The sequence below is a fragment of the Bufo bufo genome, chromosome 11, assembly GCF_905171765.1.
Source record: "Bufo bufo chromosome 11, aBufBuf1.1, whole genome shotgun sequence".
Taxonomy (NCBI): domain Eukaryota; kingdom Metazoa; phylum Chordata; class Amphibia; order Anura; family Bufonidae; genus Bufo; species Bufo bufo.
The window spans coordinates 13,306,476-13,329,356 of record NC_053399.1 but is presented as its reverse complement, the minus strand read 5'-3'; the positions used below and the strand labels follow the sequence as shown (position 1 = coordinate 13,329,356).

General features: G+C 42.9%; 1 protein-coding gene across 1 annotated transcript in view; it reads left to right on the top strand.

Moving 5' to 3' along the window:
- BEGAIN (brain enriched guanylate kinase associated) overlaps positions 1 to 22,881 on the top strand; it is a 129,210-nt gene that overhangs the window by 39,731 nt on the left and 66,598 nt on the right. Inside the window, exon 2 of the mRNA XM_040412687.1 lies at positions 20,129 to 20,218. Coding sequence (XP_040268621.1) covers positions 20,129 to 20,218 — 90 coding nt within the window. The remainder of the gene's footprint in view (positions 1 to 20,128; positions 20,219 to 22,881) is intronic.

Genomic DNA, 22,881 nt, shown 5'->3' with positions numbered 1-22,881 from the left:
ATGCTCTTAATAGAAATAATGTGGATCTAGAAGTCCCTCTTATAGAGCCTCCAGTAGTAATAAGAACGCTTAATGTCCCCTGGATTTAAAATGCCCCCACAGTGCCCCCAGTATTTATAATACCCCCTACTGTTATAATGCTCACCCTAAAGTGCCCCAGTATTTATATCGCCCCCTACTGTTATAATGCCCACACAGTGCCCCCAGTATTTATATCGCCCCCTACTGTTATAATGCCCACACAGTGCCCCCAGTATTTAGAATACCCCCTACTGTTATAATGCTCGCCTTGAAGCGCCCCCAGTATTTATAATGCACCCTGCAGTGCCCCCTGTAGTTATATTCCTCCGTTTTCTGTCCTAAGAAATTATAATTCCTCAGCCCCTCCACCATACAGTCCCATGTAAATAATATTATTTCCCTCCTCCGCCATAGACTCCCATGTAAATACCATCACACCTTCTCTCCAGCCCCCTCCAATATACAGTCCCATGTAAATAACATCACTCCACCCCACTGTTCCACGTAAATAACTTCAGCCCTAACATACAGTCCCAGTTAAATAACTACAATTCCCAACATTGCTCTGCCTCTCATACTGAGTAATCTAACCCTTCACTTACCGCAGACCTCACCACAGCTTTTTCCCAGGACTTCTCTTCATTGCTGAGCCGTCCTCTCCTGCACTGGTCACATGATGGTGACATCATTGCAGGTCCTTTTTCAGCTACTGCATTTAGAACTGATCACATGGACTGTGATGTCATCACAGGTCCTTCAGATCTTGCAAGGCATTAGATTCAATTGTATTGCCGTCCTGAGGATGGCAATACAGTTAGATCTATCTGGCAGGCAGGACATTCAGGGCTTGGGACAAAACATCAGGGGCCCAGGCCTCGAATGTTTTAACCTAGCAAAGCCCCTGGTGGTCCCTCAAGTTACAATGTTAATTAGTTGTAGGGCTGAAACGATTATTTGATTGAATCGAGTAATTCGACACACAAATTTTTTGCATCGAGGATTCGTTTGTGTCATGTGACGATGGAGCTGGAGTAAAGCGCTTGCCATTACTCACTGCGCTGTGGTCACCCGCCGGCCCGCACGCTGCACTGTCCTCCTGACACATCCTCAGGACATAGTGCATGCATACGTGCACTATGACCTGACGCTGTGTGGCGTCAAGGCAACAGTGCAGCACGCGGAGAAGAAGACAGAGTTGTTGTGGAGCGGTGCCCCTACAGGAGAGGTAAGTATTAAAGGGCTGCTGGAAACTAGGAGCAGAGATGGTGGCACTGGGGGAGCTGAGGGCACGCTGGCATCGGAGTGGCTGATGGCACAAAGGACTCATGGCATTGGGGATAGATGGCACAGAGGATTGTTGGCACTGGGGGACTGATGGCACATAGAGCAGATGGCACAGAGGATTGGCATGGGGGAGCTGATGGCACAGAGGATTGATGGCACTGGGGGGTGATGGCACTGGGGGAGCTGATGGCATTGGGGGGGCCGATGGCACAGAGTATGGATGGCATGGGGTGATGGTACTGGGGGGAGCTAATGGCACTGGGGGACTGATGGAACAGAGGACTGATTGCATGGGGGGGAGCTGATGGCACTGGGAGGAGCTGATGGCACTGGCGGACTGATGGCACAGAGGATTGATGGCACTGGGGGGAGCTGATGGCACAGATGACTGATAGCACTGGGGGGAGCTGATGGCACAGAGGATTGATGGCACTGGGGGTAGCTGATGGCACAGATGACTGATAGCACTGGGGGGAGCTGATGGCACAGTGGAGCTAAAGGCAACCGGAGGGGGGATTGAGTTGATGGCACGGGGGTCTGAAGATAGCACGGGGGGGTCTGATGACATTTTTAAAGGAAAACGTTCTTTTTGATTAGTTTTTTCTTATTAGAGTACTCTAATCATCGTTGGATTAATCGATGGATTACTTGATTACTAAAATAATCAATAGCTGCAGCCCCAATTGGTTCCAAGACGACCATTGTATGTCGAAACCATTGTAAATTGAGTAATTGGTTCCAAAGTCCCAAAATGTCATCCAAGATGATAGAAAATGAGGATTTAAGAAAAATAATCAGGTAACTAAGATAGATGAGACAAGTCCTTGCATATAACAGTCAGGAACAGCTGCTAACTAGTAACTCATACGGCTATTTTACTAGAGAAGTGACCTTGATTGGTTGGATCTAAGTCTGAGGCATTGTATGTTGAGTCTGGTTTCAACCAACGATGGGTCCGAAAAGACCATTGCGGTAATACTAACTGGTGCATATTACCCACAGTCTCCATAAAATCTGGAGGAGTCACTCTCCACACCTTACGGGTACCGTAGTGATCTAGTTTTATATTGGCCTGTTGTCCGGGTCACTGCCTAATGACCAAAATCTTGTCAATGTCAAACGTACAGGTGTTGGTAGACTCTGGCGCCCAGAAATGCTGAGCACGGGGCTAGCATTGTACCTAGTACCATGTCTGCTTATTCAGGCTTTTATTGTTAAAGGTGTTTTCCAGAATTCTTTTTTTTAATCCACCCCCCTTTCCCACCCCCACCCCCACCCCCAGCTTGACCTATACTTACATGCAGGGGTGTAGCTATAGGGGAAGCAGCTGCTTTGGGGCCCGAACTCAGGACTAAAACATTTTATTGTCTGGACCCCTCAACAGTATTATAAAATTACTATATACAGAGACACTATAGGAAACAGATGGAGCGGCGGCTGGGCCTGGTCTGAGAGAGCAATGTGGACTAGCCACAGGAGTGGGGGTTGCATGGGAGGCGGGGGTTGTGAAGAAGTTTCTTGGGGTGGGCATTCAAAAATTTTCTGTGGGGCCCAGGCATTTCTATTTACACCACTGCTTACCTGCTCCCCCCCCCCCACCCCCACCGTGGCTCCGCAGGCTGTCAACATCTGTATGGGTGGGGTCACATTAGCTTCTACAGCCAATGACTGGCCTCATAGGTGACATGTCCTCAAGCGAAACGTGACCCATCAGTAAGATGCTTTTTGGGGACATATATCTTAATGCCATATGCAGAGCCGTAGCAGGAGCTTCATCAGCCAAAAATCCAGTCTGCTGGCATTACCTACATACCATGGCCACTTGTGTGTGCCCTCCCTAGTCCACCACCCTCTGGACACTCACCCCCTATGCTATCCCCTTACCCACATAACCCCTTTTAGATAAGGAACGTCAACTGTTTCTTGTGTCCTCGTCCTGGTTGCAGAATTGCACAGTGGTCCCGGTCCCGCTGTGAAATGCATTACATCAGCAATCTTAATAATAGACCATATGTCCCTCCTAGGGTTGGCATTCTCTTTCCCCAAGACTCCCATCTTTGAGATTTTAGCCGTGCAAGCAGTCCGCTGGCACCTGTACCTCATAGAAGTCAGGAACCTGCCAGGAACTTCACCTGACAGCGCTGTACTTCAGCCAGGAGCGATTCAAGGCCTGACACATTCATTAATGTGGCTGTCACTAACGAGCGCTGCTCCATGCCGCTGCAGCCTATGGGGATAATGAGGCTTCATGCAGAAAGCAGAGGCTTGAATGCGCTGTATTGTACTCTTTGGTTTTCATTACAGATTTAAAACATTAAATCTATTTGTCTCTGGGATTTATGCAGATTTCTCAATTTCTGGTCATTTTTACCATCTCTATAGAACAGGGACTCGATGCCAAGAAGCCATGGCTGAGGAGTCTTCTAGTTACTGGACATGTCCATTCAGTGCTTTCCAAGTGATGTCCGTGCTCAGTAATCGATTAGATGAAATATTAAGGCCCTGCAGCCATTGAAGGGAAGATAAAGGGTCATTATAGGAGTCGATATGCTTTCATACTTTACAGCAGTCTACATCGTTACGACACTGCTGTGAGAGGAGCTCGTAGCTATAACAAGTATTCGGCGCAGACGCAGGGAGGGACGCTCGCCGGCTGCCAGCTTCCTCACTGCGCCTGCGCCGAATACTGAACTTGACGGCATAGGCGTGAGATTCCCCCGGCAGACAGGGCCTGCAGGAGGAGACCAACGCTGGCCTGGCCCTGTCAATCAAGAGTAGAAGGGAGTGGAAAGAGGTCGGCGAACAAAGCCCCTAGGAGCAGGTGCAATGACCCCCCCCTGCTCCTAGAGGCTAATTAGCATATAATAAAAGTTATAATTGTACAAAAACGGGGGCACAGTGAAAAAAAGAATAGCAGAGTTAAATTCAGGTGACATTGGCACATGTATAATGTCAGCCTGTTTAATAGTGAAAAGTGTGGTGACAAACCTTTAAAAAGACAGTTGCTAGGGCTTGTCTGTCTGTGGCTAAGAAGACAGGAAGACGGAGGGGCGGTCCTTCACACTGCATGGCTGCATTAGGCTTCAGAGTGAGGAGGCGTGTCTCTCGGTAATCCAATCTGATTGGCTGGCAGGGAGCTGCTGGCTGCAGCAAGTGTGTATGGGAAGTGAGGGAAAGCAGTTTTGGCCTCAGAGAACTGGCAGAGGAGCCATCTTGAGAAGGTCCTCATAATGTAAATGTTTAAACAGCTGTAACTAAGGGAATAACTCTAGGAAAACTGTGGTATGTGAAGAAACTAAAGATTGCTTTATGCATAATGCTGCTGCATCAGTAACATATGCTAAAAAAAAAATTTTTGGATGAAAACATGACAGTTACCCTTTTAAGCCGCACCAACAGCCATGAACTGGTACAAGTCCAGGAACCTCAAAAAGACATCCTTGAAAATTTAAAGGGGTAGTCTATCACTGTAAATGAATACAGGGTAGGACCCTACTCTATTACCCAGAATGTAGAATGGCTACAAAAGTTTTAGAGTTCAGGGTGTGGAGAGGGTCACGCTCCCAATTAGGGGTGTGACCATAGACACAAACTCCTAAGTAGAGAGGCATATTGGATGTTTGAACTTGGTAGCTGCTTCCTCACAGACATGAACAAAAAACATGACTTGATTTTACAGTATCAATGAATTTTTATTTTTATTTTTTCCCCTCCACATGTTGGATTTGTCATTCCATGTTTTGTGATTTGCCCACACTTGATTATCATGTGATGTTGTTTCTATGCATTTGATTGGAGGAAGTGTATTTATATGGGAGAGTCACAGATGGCATTTTATATCATGAGTAAGGATCGTTAACTTGATATCCGAAACGCATCGATTTTGCATCTGTCTTGTTTCGTATGGATTTTACCGCATCGAATAAAGGATATTGTTTTATCAGAAGCTGGACCCTTCCACTTTTTACACAGAATAGCTACAAAGGGCATCTTTCTCTCTGGAGAACCTTTATGCATTGCATAGGCTATTGAGGTCAATGAAATGCGTGTAATACTTAATTTCCCCTGTGGTGGCGCTGCATGGAAATAGAACGCTTGCTGGCAGGCTCCCCTACAGATTGATCGATGCTGGTCCCATCAATGTGGAATTCTTTTAATGGGGATTTCCAGTATGGTTATAAAAAAAAAAACTCGCTGACCTCCACCAATAGTGTTCCAAGCTTATGGGGTCCCTGCTCTTCTGGGTCCTGCTGCATTGGGGGATCGGTGAATAAAGTTTAATTTATTTTTTATTTTTTTTATTTTAACCTATTCTGCTCCTGTATATATATATTTTTTTTATCCTGCCAGATACAAGGGATCATGAGATAGGTAACCCCTCCAATTAGTAAAGTGCATCCTAAGCAAGAGTCGTCAAAACGTGCGCAGCCACCCAATGCCCCAGAGGGACGTGTGCCAAAAAGAGCAATCTACTGTAGCTTGTAAAGAGCAAGCGCCCTTACAAAGGTTTTCCAAGATTCTGATATGAATGACCCATCCTTAGGATAGGCCATCAATATCATATCTGCAGATCTGTGGGGGTCCGACACCTGGGACCCCATCCGATCAGCTGTTTAACCACCTCACAACCACCTATTGATTGAAACATCCTTGGGCTGGTCGTTTATCTCTGAATGGACGTTTTGGGACGTTCATTCAGAGATGGCAGCTGCATGCTAATTGTGCAGCTGCCGAGCGGGGGGCCCGCTGTCAGTGACAGCAGGGCAACGCAGAGAGAAGGCAGGGACAGTTCCCAGGTGTCCCTGCCTTCTAGATCGCTGTATACACAGCGCTCAACGAGCACTGTGTATACAGATCAGGAAGCGATATGCGCTTCCTGTCCAGGCCTGGCGGTCATGTGACCGCCAGGGCCGGGAGAGTGCAGGAGCTGTCGGGTCTTCTACAGACCTCGATCAGCCCTGCTCTAAGGCTGTACAGCATTGTATTCTGCTGTATAGCCTTTCTGGGGGGTGTATTTCCCCTGTAACTGGGGCTACTATGTATGCCCCAGTTACAGGAGGAATCAATAGTGAAAAAAATAATAAAAAAATGTGAAGTTAAATGTCCCCCAGAGGTCTTGTATGACCTTATGGGGGACGCAAAGTGTTAAATATAGAATTAAAAAAAAAATAGTGTTTTAATAGTGTTTTATAAAAAAAAATGTTAAACATAGAATTTTTTTTATAAAAGACATATTTGGTATTGCCGTGTCCGTAATGGCCGGCTCTATAAATATATCACATGATCCACCCGTCCGATAAACACCATAAAAATAAATAAATAAAAACTGCGTAAAAAAAGCCATTTTTGTAACCTTACATCACAAAAAGTGCAACACCAAGTGATCAAAAAGGCGTATGTCCCACAAAATGGTACCAGTAAAACAGTCACCTCATTGCGCAAAAAATGAGCCCTTACATAAGAAAATTGCTTAAAAAGTTAAAATAACTATAGCTACTCAGAACATGGAGACAGTAAAATATCTTTTTTTTGTTTCAAAAATGCTATTATTGTGTTAAAGTGAAATAAATAAAAAAAGTACACATATTAGGTATCGACGCGTCTAACAACCAGCTCTATAAAAATATCACATGAACTCACCCCTCAGGTAAACACCGTAAACAAAAATTAAATAAAAAAATTTGCCATTTTTTGTCACCTTACATCACAAAAATTACAACACCAAGCAATCAAAAAGACATATGCCCCCCAAAATAGTACCAATCAAACCGTCACCTCATCCCACAAAAAATGAGACCCTACCTAAGACAATCTGTCAAAAAATTAAAAATAAAATATGACTCAGACAATGGAGGCTTCAAAACTGCTATTATTGTGTTAAAGTTAAATAAATAAAAAAAAGTAGACATATTGGGTATTTCCGCACACATAACAACCTGCTCTATAAAAATATCATATGACCTAACCCCTCAGGTGAACACCATAAACAAAAATTAAATTAAAAAAAGTGCCAAAAAAAGCAATTTTTTGTCACCTTACATCACATAAAGTGCAACACCAAGCGATCAAAAAGGTGTATGCCCCTCAAAATAGTACCAATCAAACCATCACCTCATCCCGAAAAAAATGAGACCCTAACTAGACAATTGGTCAAAAAAAGAAAAAGCTATGGCTCTCAGACTATGAAGACACTAAAACACAATTTTTTTGGTTTCAAAAATGCTATTATTGTGTAAAACTTAAATAAATAAGAAAAGTGTACATATTAGGTATTGCCACGTCCGTAACGATCTGGTCTATAAAAATGTCACATGACCTAACCCCTCAGGTGAACGCTGTACAAATATATAAATAAAAACTGTGCTAAAACAACCAATTTTGTGGTCACTTTCCCCATAAATTGTAATAATGAATGATCAAAAATTCACACGTAGCCAAAAATGGTACCAATAAAAACGTCAACTCTTCCTGCAAAAACAAGCCCCTGTACAAGACGATCGGCCAAAAAATAAAAAAATATGACATTAAGAAAATAGAGACACAAAAAATAAATTTGCAAAAATGCTTTATGTAAAACTGAAACAAACAAAGAAAGTAGACCTATTTGATATCATTGCGTCCATAACAACCTGCTATATAAAAATAGCACATGATCTACCCTGTCAGATGAATGTTGTAAAAAATAAAAACAGTGCCAAAACAGCCATTTTTTGGTTACCTTGCTTCACAAAAAATGTAATACAGAGCAATTAAAAATCATATGTACCCCAAAATAGTAACAATAAAACTGGCACCTTATCCCCTAGGTTCCAAAATGTGGTCACATTTTGGAAGTTTCTACTGTAGGGGTGCATCAGGGGGGCTTTAAATGGGACATGGCATCTAAAAAAGAGTTCAGTAAAATATGCTTTCCAAAATCCTTTTCTTCTGCGCCCTGCCGTGTGCCCTTACACCAGTTGACGACCACATGTGGGGTGTTTCTGTAAACCGCAGAATCGGAGCAATAAATATAAAGTTTTGTTTGGCTTTTAACCCTCGATGTGTTAAAGAAAAATATGGATTAAAATAAGAAATCTACAAAAAAAGTGAAATTTCATCTCCATTTTCCTTTAAATCTTATGGAACACCTAAAGGGTTAACAAAGTTAGTAAAATCAGTTTTGAGTAACTTGAGGGGTGTAGTTTCTACAATGGGGTCATTTATGGGGGGTTTCCACTATGTAAGCCCCACAAATTGACTTCAGAACTGAACTGGTCCTTAAAAAAATTGACTTTGGAAATGAGTCTGATGTGGCCCTACTAGTTCTGTGTGTCACAGTGCTCCCACCTGGATACCATCTCTCCCCAGGGTTAGGGTCAGTAGCATTCGAAGAAGTAGGAGTTGGTGGAGAATAAGTAGAGTCCAGACTTGATAAAGTACAACAGTTTTACTTGAATAAACTTGCATCCAGACAACACTTGACAGTGCTCCAGACAAAAAAAAATGACCAGGAGCCATTGGCTCCTAAACTAAAAAATTTAGGAGCCAAATTAAATTTTTTAGTCGCCAAATTTAAAATGCATATAATTTGCAAAAAAGGACTTTGAGAAGATGAGACGCAGGTGCACTACATATAGGAGAAAACAGCACCACATACCTCTCACATCCAGGGACATTTTCTGGGGAACAAGGTGACTAAAAATGGCGAATTGCGTGGTTTAGAGGTTTTTTTTTCTGTTACTGCCTTCACCGAGCGGAAATATTTTTTAATATTTGAATAGCTCACACTATTTGGGACGTGGCGATATGTAATATGTTCTTTATTGTTTGTAAATTTTATATGTAAAACTGGGAAGGGGGCCATTTAAACTTTTAGTATTTTGGTGTTTTTTTTTACTTTTCATTTAATAACCATTTCTTCCCTTAGGGACTAGAACCTGGATCTTTTCAGCCCTTGTGCTATTCACCCTGATAGAGCTCTATCAGGGTGAATAGGACCTCACACATCTCCCTGCTGCCCTGGGCTCTGTGCACACAGCAGCAGGGAGCTGAACATGGCAGCCAGGGCTTCAGTAGCGTCCTGGTTGCCATGGTAACGATCTGAGCCCCAGCAGTGTAATCTGCCACTGCCACCACTGGAGGGGATGGGGACCCTGTGGCAACCATATAACAATGGGGGGGGGGGGGAGACGGGGACGACTTGTGGCCAGTGATAATGGGGGGGGGAGAGGCTTTGGGAGAGAGCACTGCACCACCAATGAATGTTTAAAGAGGACCTTTCGTGGGTCCAAAGAATATGAACTTATCAGCAGGCTGCATAGAGCGGCGCCCAGGGATCTAGATCCCTGGGCGCCGCTCTATGCAGCCTGCTAATTAGTTCATATTCTTTGGACCCATGAAAGGTCCTCTTTGACTCATTTATACAAGTGTCGGCAGCGGTATCACAGACCGGGCACCCGGCCTCAATAACCCGGCATGCGATCTGGGGCACCTGAGGGGTTAATGGCCGCGGATCGCATGCCCTGTTATTGAGGCCGGGTGCCCGGTCTGTGATACCGCTGCCGACACTTATGTTTTACATTCATTGGTGGCGCAGTGGCGACAGCTCCTCCCCTCCTCTTCCTCCCCTGCTATATCCCCATTGGTGGTAGTGGCGGCCGCGTCACAGTGGAGAGGGAGGGACTCCTTCCTTCTCCATTGTGCGGTGTGCTAGTGAAGAGAACTTAGGCTGCGCAGGATCGCGGCGGGACAGTCGCAAATGGCGACAAGACTAAAAAGTCTTGTCGCCATCTGCAAATTTTAAGGCGCATTGGCGACCGTTTTGGTCGCCATCTGGAGCCCTGCTTGATCTTTCTCTTAGTTCCAGCAGGTTTTGGGGTAAACTGGCAGGCAAACTTGGATACCTTGCTTTCTCTCTCTCTGCTGTGCTAATCTCTGGCTTCAGTCTGGCTACTGGACTTTCTAGCACTTCTGGTACCTTTTAAGTAGGGTGCCTTTAGCCATTGACCCCCTCTTAATACTCAGTCTTTAAACTGCAGGGAGTCGTGGTGCTCTATGAGCTGCTTCCCCTGGAATACTCCTGCTGCAGGAGGGGGGGCGGGGCGCTTCCCTCAATGCACCATTCTATTTCTTGTCTCTTTACAATTCTCCTATCGACTACTATAGCTTCCTGCAACCACTCCCTTGGTAGGAAGCAGGACCTGCCCACTTCTGCCCAAAAGGGGGGGAGAATGGAATGATAAATTCCATAAGCAGATAAGCTGCCACCTGCTGGATAACCAGGCACATTAACTGTAATACAATACATATGTTACATAGCAATGCCATTAAGGCACAATATCAAAGGACCTGAAACCAAGTACACGGATGACATTATTTGTTAGCCATTAGAGGCAGTAGCAGGGTGCAGGACTGCATAAAACAAATTGTTGCATGACTTACCGAGATGTCTACTCGCTGCAGAGCAATTTGTTAGGTATTTTAAGGATACATTAGGACTCCAGTAAACACATAACATGAATCTCACACCCGCTTGTGTCTCGCAGCATTTACCGGTTAGCATCTCTTCTTTGCCAGCTAATGAGCAAACCTCAACAGCCATGCCTGACTTCAAATGTGTGAATTTTGTTTGGACACAGGACTGAAATATGACTCAGTTCATGGACACAGATTAATAGCATTTACTGAGAAACACGGAGGGGGGGGGGGGGATCCTCAAAATAAACACAGAGTTTTACCATGCCGAAATAGGTCCAACATTCTGCAGAGATTCATTTGTTAATATACCTTTATAGTGACTGGGGCTCAATTTTTTTAGATACAGAGCTCCAGATCCACCTAGAATTAATGGATACAATTCTTTCAACCTGAACCCACCTCTAGGGGGAACTGAGGAGCTTACGGCAAACTGATAAAATGAACTCCATAGTAAAACAGTGTGCAGTACGCTCTTCAGCTCCCCCTAGTGGTGGCTGCTGCAGCAACAATTTTATCACTTAATTCTGTCTTTGCAGAGGATATGGCGCTCCAACTGCTGTAAAGATATATTGGGAAATTAAGCAGCAAATGATAAGGAGATTAAAATTTTGTGGGGAACAATCTCAAGTTAACATCTCTGAGCAGAGGGGTCATGGATTGGTGAAGGATCAAAACCATCTGGTCCATTCTAGAATTGCTATAAAGACACGATACAGTGATCCCTCAGAATACAATATTTTCAACATACAATGTCTCAGAGTCGGACCCAACCAATCAAGGTCACTTCTCTGGTAAAATAGCTGTATTAGTTACTAGTTAGCAGCTATTCCTGACTTTTATATGCAAGGACTTGTCTGATCTGTCTTAGTTTTTTGCTTATTTTTCTTAAAGCCTCATTTTCTCTTATCTTGGATGACATTTTGGGGCTTTGGAACCAATTACTCAACATACAATGGTCGTTCTGGAACCAATTAATATTGTAACTTGAGGGACCAGTGTTTTTTTTTTTTTTTTTCTCAGTTTCTATTACAGGGGTTGTCCACAATTAGAAACCAAAAACATCGTCCCTCTAGTCTATGGCTGTAAATGGAATTGCGGCTCATTTCTATTCATTTTTACTGGGGACCAATTATTGCAGTGCTTTGTACAACATCAGTTGGAAGTCAGACCCAAGTATCTGCTATTGACCATTATGTCTGTAAAATCCTATGATAATTTATTTCCAAGCAGATCGATACAAGAGATATCATTAGTGATCAAAAGTCCAAAGGTCTAAGGAAATGCAACTTTAGACTTTTATACAAATCCTTATTTCTTCCTCTCAAATCTACATCCCATCAGCCATTATTATATCTTCCACAATCCCATTCCAGGCAGAGTCTTCCATCATATGATATTCTACATTCAAAGCAAAATTGGCGGACAGGCAGAGGCCGCACTGGAAACGGGGGGGCGGGAGGGGTAGATAAAAGAATTTGTATGTTACTGATTACGCACGACCACCAGCTGCGAACAAGGGTCAATAGGAAAGAGTTTCAACATTGTCCTTTTTAAGAAGTAGAAAGAAAATCACATTTTACAGAATACAACAGATACTGAAAGAACATTCATCAGTGTTCACATAGCCAGAATAGTTATTAATAATAGTAAATCAGTTCACTGGGAAATTTTTGGAATCGCCTATAAAAAAAAAATACTATAGACAGAGAGCGGAGCAGCTGTTGTATCAAGCATAATAGTAGTTATACTCTTATACATTTGGGGCAGTATTATAGTAGTTATATTCTTGTTGTACATAGGAGGTAGTAGTATAGTAGTTATATTCTTGTACATAGGAGCAGTATTATAGTAGTTATATTCTTGTACATAGGAGCAGTATTATAGTAGTTATATTCTTGTACATAGGATCAGTATTATAGTAGTTATATTCTTGTACATAGGAGGCAGTATTATAGTAGTTATATTCTTGTACATAGGATTAGTATTATAGTAGTTATATTCTTGTACATAGGAGCAGTATTATAGTAGTTATATTCTTGTATATAGGGGGCAGTATTATAGTAGTTATATTCCTGTACATAGGAGCAGTATTATAGTAGTTATATTCTTGTACATAGGAGCAGTATTATAGTAGTTATATTCTTAACCATATTTCTTTTTATTGAAAGAAAAATTCAGGGCCGTGACCCACACAAGACATTACATTGATGACAATATGGTACCAAATAGTATCCAGCATACATGTCAAGTGTAAGCAATACAAAACAGTTGTTATCATTGACCCTAGAGTGATATCCAAGAAAAGGAAGGGGGAGGGGGAGATCAGGAAGGGAAGGAGGGGAGGGAAACAAGGAGGTGATAAATTTCTGCTCTATTATGTAAAGTTTCTATAGGCTTTCCATGGAGACCACAATTTTAGGAAGCGAGAGCGTGAGTTATTTTCCCAGTGCGCTAGCTCCTCAAAACGGTAGATCTGGTCTACTTTATCAGTCCACATAAGGAGAGTAGGTGGGGAGTCATTCTTCCACAAGAAGGGGATAAGTAATTTAGCTGCTGTGAGCAGCATCGTTGGAAGGTCATGTTTGGTGGGTGTGAGGGATTTGTTCGGACACCATAGCAAGATAAGCTTAGCATCCAGTGATATCTTAGTATTGCATATTTGATTAACTAAATCCTCAATTAAGGTCCAGAACGGTTGAATCTTTTGGCAGAGCCACCAAATATGTGACAAGGAGCCAGTGTCCAGGCCACATCTCCAACATTTTTCAGAAATTTCTGGGTTCAATTTATGCAAGAATTCAGGTGTTTTGTACCATCTACACAGGAGTTTAAAGGAATTCTCCTGAATCCTCACACAACGATTAAAGCCGTGTGAATGAGCTAATATGAACGCTTTCTCTGGCTCTGTAAGGGATATGGAGAGCTCCCGTTCCCATGAGGCCACAAAACGAAGCTCCGGGGGCAGGGAGGAAAGCATTTCTTTATACATCTGAGATAATGGCCTAAGGGGGGGTTTTGTTGCCAAGACCTTATAGTAGTTATATTCTTGTACATAGGAGCAGTATTATAGTAGTTATATTCTTGTACATAGGAGGCGGTATTATAGTAGTTATATTCTTGTACATAGGAGCAGTATTATAATAGTTATATTCTTGTACATAGGAGGCAGTATTATAGTAGTTATATTCTTGTACATAGGAGGCAGTATTATAGTAGTTATATTATTGTACATAGGAGCAGTATTATAGTAGTTATATTCTTGTACATAGGAGCAGTATTATAGTAGTTATATTCTTGTACATAGGAGCAGTATTATAGTAGTTATATTCTTGTACATAGGAGCAGTATTATAGTAGTTATATTCTTGTACATAGGAGCAGTATTATAGTAGTTATATTCTTGTACATAGGAGGCAGTATTATAGTAGTTATATTCTTGTACATAGGAGCAGTATTATAATAGTTATATTCTTGTACATAGGAGGCAGTATTATAGTAGTTATATTCTTGTACATAGGAGCAGTATTATAGTAGTTATATTCCTGTACATAGGAGCAGTATTATAGTAGTTATATTATTGTACATAGGAGGCAGTATTATAGTAGTTATATTATTGTACATAGGAGCAGTATTATAGTAGTTATATTCTTGTACATAGGAACAGTATTATAGTAGTTATATTCTTGTACATAGGAGCAGTATCATAGTAGTTATATTCTTGTACATAGGAGGCAGTATTATAGTAGTTATATGCTTGTACATAGGAGCAGTATTATAATAGTTATATTCTTGTACATAGGAGGCAGTATTATAGTAGTTATATTATTGTACATAGGAGGCAGTATTATAGTAGTTAAATTCTTGTACATAGGAGCAGTATTATAGTAGTTATATTATTGTACATAGGAGGCAGTATTATAGTAATTATATACTTGTATATAGGAGCAGTATTATAGTAGTTATAGTCTTGTATATAGGAGCAGTATTATAGTAGTTATATTCTTGTATATAGGAGCAGTATTATAGTAGTTATATTCTTGTACATAGGAGCAGTATTATAGTAGTTATATTCTTGTACATAGGAGCAGTATTATAGTAGTTATATTCCTGTACATAGGAGCAGTATTATAGTAGTTATATTCTTGTACATAGGAGCAGTATTATAGTAGTTATATTCTTGTACATAGGAGGTAGTATCATAGTAGTTATATTCTTGTACATAGGAGCAGTATTCTGGGGCGGATTGGGAACTTGAAGTGGCCCTGGGAAAAAAAACTAAAAGTGACCCCATGTTGTAGGTGGGTCTAAATTGACAGAAGGCAGTGTGAGGAATATGGATTATATTTACTGTCACCCATGTCCTCACACCCACCATTTGCTGAAAGATGGCAGAGGAAATCAAGCTCCACAGGGGGCCCTGCTTCAAAGCCGCAGGCAGATAGAAAACTCCTAGCAAGCCACATTTGGTTACATTTCACACCTCCCGTCAGATAGCACGGATCCTGCAGGAAAACCCCCAGCAGGAGGTTTCAGCCCTTGCCAGGATCAATGATACCTCCCAGACATGTTGGCACCTATATTTTATAAGGAATTATGAATCGTCCATCCATCCCTGGCATAATTCAGTGATCTTTTTGCGATCCTGGGGCAAAGCCAAACGTCTACATAGTCCTGGCTTAAGGCTAAGATGCCCGGGAGGGGAGATATACAGAAACCAAATAACTGTACCATGCTTGGACTCTAGTTGTAGCCGGAACTCAGGCGGATCAATTGGGCCCGGAATCATCTTCCTGCGAGATTCTGGTCTGAGGCTATGAGCCCTAAAGGGGTTTTATGAGTCATTTGCTCCCAGCACCAGGGAAGGAGGGGTGGACCCTACCCATAGGCGGGTAGGGGAGCTGCTGGATACAGGTCATGAGCCCATACAAGACAGCGGGCGGGGTCTTTTCTCTGAAAGGGGGTCACATCGTGCAATGTGTTTGGAGGGACCTGAAACTGTCTGACATCACTTCCACCGACGTGAATACAGCTAAGAACTCGCCACTACCCAAAGGACTCATATATCTGGTAAACTGGCTTATTGTTCTGCTAAACCCTTTTGTACCTATATCACCTGTATCTGTAACCTCAGACCACTGTATATATATATATATAATTTAATCTTGTGCTGTCTTGGTTACGAATCCCTTACGTCCGTGTTTCGGCCTAGTTATAAGCGTACCAAGCTGACCTTACCTGCTCCTCTGGAGGGCATAACGTCACGATTCGGTAACCTGTGACCATACCGCGTCTCGTGAGCTCGACGTAGGTGACGTCAAGCGGGCACGAGGCGTGGTATTCGTCACAGGCAGTGTAACACAAGTAGGCAGGGTCAGCAATACCATAGCACAAAATACTGTCCCAGCAGAACCATATACCACAGTTTAGCACAATATATTGCCTGGAACAGGGGGCTTAGGAAGTGAGATGAGGGCCATAGTTGAATTCAGGAGGACATGTGCGGTCAGCAGCAGAGAGTAGGGCTTGACTGGCCCCCAGGACATCAGCCCACCTGGAAATTTCCCTGTAAGGTCTATGGCCAATCCGCTCCTGGCAGTATTATAGTAGGTGAAGATGAGTAGGATGTTTTGTAGAGCCAGGTATGTGCTCAGTGACGTTTTGCTTTCCTTTCCTTCTCTTTGTCACAAAGTCCATAACTCAGCAGGGGGGGAGACTGAGCACAGGGTAAATGTTCCTTCCATGGTAAAAATAACTTTAAGGCTACTTTCACACTTGCGGCAGAGTGATCTGGCAAGCAGTTCCGTCAAAACGTATGCCAACTGATGGGTCCTGATCAGTCAGAAAAATGCATTGAAATGCCGCCCCGTCTTTCCGGTGTCATCTGGAAAAAACGGATCTGGCATTTATTTTTTTTCACCTTTTTTTCGGTCTGCGCATTCCGGTATTTTAAATGCCTGATCCGGCCCTAATACATTCCTATGGAAAAAAATGCCGACTCCGGCATTCAGGCAAGTCTTCAGTTTTTTTGGCCGGAGATAAAACCGTAGCATGCTGCGGTTTTATCTTTTGCCTTATCAGTCAAAATGACTGAACTGAAGACATCCTGATGCATCCTGAACGGATTTCTCTCTATTCAGAATGCATGGGGATAAAACTGATCAGTTATTTTCCGGTATAGAGCCCCTAGGGCGGAATTCTATGCCGGAAAAGAAAAACGCAAGTTTGAAAGTACCCTTAGGGCTCTTTCACCCTTGCGTTGTCCGGATCCGGCGTGTACTCCATTTGCCGGAATTACACGCCGGATCCGGAAAAACGCAAGTGAACTGAAAGCATTTGAAGACGGATCCGTCTTCAAAATGCGTTCAGTGTTACTATGGCACCCAGGACGCTATTAAAGTCCTGGTTGCCATAGTAGGAGCGGGGAGCGGTATACTTACAGTCCGTGCGGCTCCCGGGGCGCTCCAGAATGACGTCAGAGCGCCCCATGCGTATGGATGACGTGATCCATGTGATCACGTGATCCATGCGCTTGGGGCGCCCTGACGTCATTCTGGAGCGCCCGGGGAGCCGCACGGACGGTAAGTACACTGCTCCCCCGCTCCCCGCTACACTTTACCATGGCTGCCAGGACTTTAGCGTCTTGGCAGCCATGGTAACCATTCAGAAAAAGCTAAACGTCGGATCCGGCAATGCGCCGAAACGACGTTTAGCTTAAGGCCGGATCCGGATTAATGCCTTTCAATGGGCATTAATTCCGGATCCGGCCTTGCGGCAAGTGTTCAGGATTTTTGGCCGGAGCAAAAAGCGCAGCATGCTGCGGTATTTTCTCCGGCCAAAAAACGTTCCGGTCCTGAACTGAAGACATCCTGATGCATCCTGAACGGATTTCTCCATTCAGAATGCATTAGGATAAAACTGATCAGGATTCTTCCGGCATAGAGGCCCGACGACGGAACTCTATGCCGGAAGAAAAGAACGCAAGTGTGAAAGTACCCTAAGTCACTGCTGAAGATATGATAGCAGGGAACAATTTTATTAAAGCGTCTTTCATTTCTCTTGTTATTATGACACTGAAATACTCTTATTTAATCAGTGCAGAAATGTTTCAGACCTACGTAATATACCCCAGAGTCGGGCACTGTTGTTTACCTATTGTATTCCATTTACTGCTGTGTAAATGTGTGTGGAATACAAGCAGGAGCCGTGGATGCGCTTTATATTCATTATGCTTCATTATATCAGCGTGTGCCTATGTTCTGTCTATGGACTGCCTTCTATCTATGTGGCTTTGTTTGTGGCAGATGCTTTGTATATCAGTGTTTTCAAATCAAGGCAACTAACAACATAACCCCTTGAAAATGTCTTTTTGTAGTCTTGGCATTTATGGGTCTGCTTTTTCCGCTGCAAATCTGTTGTATCTTATGACAGTAGAAATGTACACTGTTGGGTTATATAGGATGGTTTTTAATAACCCATTATAAATGGACAGAAGCATTTAGTGATGATGACTGATACAGTTTTGGAAAATGTAACAATCTTGTTTGAAAATGTTACTTTCAACCACATTGTATGGTGCCAAATAGTAGTACAGGATACAAGGAAATATCCTGCCCTCTTGCATAGGAACTAGCTGTTTTATAGAATAATTGGCAGCCATATTGGTTCTTGTGGAGCTAGTTTCTTTGTCACACTTCTTTCTAGTAGGAAATCTCAGTGACTGCACTTCTCCTTTCCCATCCCTTTCACTGTGCTGGAATATGATTCATTAGGTGTGCAGCTTGCTTCTCTTCCAAAGTCATTGAGGAAGAAGCTAGCTACCCCTCCATGGTCACGCAGGAAGTATCTAGCTTTCCCTCTAAAATCAATGAAAAGGTAGCTACCATCTCCTCCAGAGTCAATGAGAAAGTAGCTAGCTTATCACCCAGAGTCAATGAGAAAGTAGCTAGCTTATCACCCAGAGTCAATGAGAAAATAGCTAGCTTATCACCCAGAGTCAATGACTCTGGAGGAAAAACTAGCTACTTTCTCATTTACTTCTGGAGGAGAAGCTAGCTTCTTTCTCCTTGACTCTGAACTAGAAGCAAGCTTCTTTCTCCTTGACTCTGAACTAGAAGCAAGCTTCTTTCTCATTGACTCTGGAGGAAAAACTAGCTACTTTCTAAATGAGAAAGTAGCTAGCTTTTCCTTTATAGTCGATGAGAAAGTAGCTTGCTTCTCTTCAAGAGTCAATGAGAAAGTAGCTAGTTTCTCCTCCAAAGTCAATGAGGAAGTAGCTAGCTTCTCTTCAAGAGTCAATGAGAAAGTAGCTAGCTTTTCCTCCAATTTAGGTTTTAAAGGGAGTCTGTCCCCACAATTTGCCCTTATAGACCACTTACATAGCACTGTAGCATAACTATAGATCAGTCAAATGGTACCTTTTGTCTTTTTGTTTGGATGATCACCAGGGGCCCTTACCTGTGCCTGTGCCGGGAGTCGGTCTAAAATCAAATGCGGTCACCGGGAACAGGCAGTTCCGAGAACAGCCGCTGGGGGCCTTTATCAGGCTGTTCTCGGAACTGCCTGCTCCCGGTGACTGCATTTGATTTCAGACCGGCTCCCGGCACAGGTAAGGGCTTACCTGTGCATCGCTGGACGGGTGAGTCAAGATGGCAGCCCGCATGTGTTCGTTGGCCAACACTGCGAACTGACCATCACTGATCACTACGGCCAAGTCATTTACCATGAGACCTTTTAAAGGGGTTATGCCATGATTGGTGTAAAAAATTTAAATCTGACACCATATAGTACATGACAATACCTTTCTAACAAAGCTAGAACCTGCCCTGTACCTCACATGGATCCAGAGATCTCCCCAGTCCCTGCTCCAATTGCCCTGCTAGATTCTCTTCAGCGGCAGTTGAAGATTTAAACTGAGCACGTTCGACCTGCTCAGTGAGACGGACATAAAAGTAAGGTAAAGAACAAACAGCAGGTGGCGCTATGCAGATAAATTTTATTGAATATCTCACTGGCTATACTACATTTTTTTGTGCTATTCCCCACCTTCTGTAGAGGGGTTTTCTCCATAGACTTCAATGGGGGTGTTAACATAAAAAGAAAATCCATAAAAATGCACAAAAACTGTGCTAAATATTGCATATGTATGTGCATTTTTTTGTGCGGGTTTCTTGGGGATTTTCTGCATACAAATTTGCACCGTGTGCAGTTACTGAACACTAGACGTTACCTCACACTGGTTCGCTTCCATTATGTGTAGTTAATGGACCCAACGATGCATCAAGTTATGTAATTTTGTACGATGGATCCTGGTGATGGTGTTTGATACTGTATGAGCCATATCTAGCCATGGTTTATCCTTTATGCTGCAGGGTACGAAATTCCTGGGTACCCACCTGTCTGTGGCAACCTAAAATTCTACAAGACAGTCACGCAAAATCTTCTCCTAACCTCTGGGACAGGTAACTACATGTCATGTTATGTTGGTGAATTCTTTTTGTAAAAAAAAAAACCTCTGGAAAGATGATGTTTTTTCTTTTTGTTTTTTGTTTTATTGTTTTATCTTGATACCATGGACACATTGTATTCAGGGCATTCTAGTGATATGTCCTTGTTCATAGTCCTCTCTTTAACCATTAGAATCCATCCAAAGTAAACAAAAATCACCAGTCATTGAGTCATGACTGTTGACCATTACATGTTCCTTGGGGGTTGTCCTACAGAAATTATGGCAAATCAGCCTGCCTATGTTGAATTATGTAAGGCAGCTGTCTCCAGTCTATGGCACTTTACTGCTGCAAAACTACAACTCTCAACATGCCCTGACATCCTAAACTCTTGTCAAGACATCCTGGGAGTTGTAGTTTTATATGGAGAGCCAAAGGTTTGAGACTATTGATTGGTTGTAAACCAGGGACATATCACTAGATGTTTCAGCAGATTTGCCATCCAGGCTCCTAAGAAGAAGTGAAGACGGGGAGCAGTAATGGGGCCAAATACCATATAATTCGTTACAAACGTTACAAGGAGGATGATCCTCTGGATTACCCCAAAGGTCATATTGTTTTGGAAATTTTTTTATTGGGAAGTTGAAATTCTCAATAAACTATCGGAAGTGATGATGACTTTACACAAAGCCCTTTTGTTGGTTCACTTTGAAGGTCCTTTACCAGTGATCCATAAGAACAGGACTGGGAGGACTGGGGGGGGGGGGGGAATAATATTTTGTTATTTTATTATACCTGCCCAAGTTTATCCCAAAGTTTTAGACTTTAGGAGCTTATAAATGAGATTTTTAGGTTCTTTTTGACCCTCTAAAATGCTGATACAGTATATCACATCGGTGCTGATCTGCTGAATAATCATTTGTCTATTTTTTTTTCATTTGTAATTTTAATTTTAATATTTTTTTATCTTTTGCTATTCAGCCTTCTATAAACTTCATCTCCTGTACAGCAAAAACCTGATTTAATTGGTCCCGTTGGTGAATGGGCCACTACTGTTTTATGTTGTGTCTCTTGATGCTCCGCATAACTGGATCAGTCAGTGTTCACAATTAAATTGATGCAGAAGGGATTTTTATTTCTGTTGTGTAAAAGATATACAGAGTGAAATACCGGACATTTCACTGGAATACCCCTTTAAACCAGACTTATCTAAGCTTTACCGCCATATTAATCCTATCAATGAAAATATATATATTGACATGAAGAATCCTTTTACGAGAATGAAAAGAAAGAAAATTAGTATGGGCTTTTTTTGTACTCCTATGTGAATAGAAAACACAAGACCTGACAGCAAAAAGATCTGACATGAAAATGAAGCAATTCATTGAATAAAAAAATTTATGAAAAAAAAAATAAAAAAAATGTATATCATTATTGAAAGGGGGCCTTAGAAAGAACTCTTGTCTGAAGATACCAGGGCCCACGGGCATTGCCATCTGGCTAAACATGGCTTATATGAAATGTGTCCTTAAAGGGAACCTGTCACCGAGATTTTGGGTATAGAGCTGAGGACATGGGTTGCTAGATGGCCGCTAGCACATTCGCAATACCCAGTCCCCATTGAAGTGAATGGGGCTGAGGTGCGATACCAAGCACAGCCACTATACAATGGACGGCGCTGTGCTTGGTGAGCTGAGAGAAGGTTGCGGAGCTACTGTGAGCGCCTGTGTCTTCTCAAACAGCTGATTGGTGGGGGCCGAAAGTGTCGGACCCCCAACGATCAGATACTGATGACCTATCTAGAGGATCTGTCATCAGTAAAAAAATAAAAATAAAAATCTCTTAAACCCTTTTAATAAAGTTGGTGCATCTTACTCCAATATGAAATGGCTTAAAGGGGTCGTCCGGGTCCTAATGAAATTTTATCTGCCCAGAGTAGACAAAACACTGCACTGGTAACAGATGCCCTCTGTCAATCACTGGCAGCTACCGTTAAAGGGGTTATTTAATTTCACAAACAGCCCCCGGGCCGGGCCACTCACAGGTAATATACTTACCTGCCTCCCCACTTCCTGCCCTGCTCCTGGTCCCCGCACCGCCGTTGCTTCTCCCTGTACGCAGATGAAATCATCCAGTGTCGGGGTGGGGGCAGCCAATGGCAGGCGGGGACGGGGACGAGCCTCCTTAGCATCACGGGTGATGCTAGGGAGGCTTGTCCCCATCCCCGGCTGCCATTTGCTGCTCCCCCCTGCCCCTAGATGTTTTCATCTGTGTACAGGGAGAAGCAGCAGTGGCAGTGCGGGGACCAGGAGCGACGCGGGGTAAGTAGCTTACCGTTGAGGGGCCCGGCACATGGGGGACTGTTTGTAAAATTGGATAACCCCGTTAAAGCACCTACAATTTTTGTTGCCTAGTTTTTGACAAACCCGCTATGTCATATAACTTTATTCTGTTGTGCAGAGTTACATTCTTTGGAGCCCCTTCATTTTCCTACTGATGTTCCTTGGTAAGTGTCATAATAATTCTGGCGTCCTTACCTCAGGGTGAACTCGCAGTAGGAGGACGGGAAGATGAATACATTGTAATTAATAGCCCTTTAGAGTTATTGCCGTGGAAATCGAACATAATTACATTAAGAGGAGCCTATGAGGGGAATTTAATAAAGAAGTTCTCCAGTT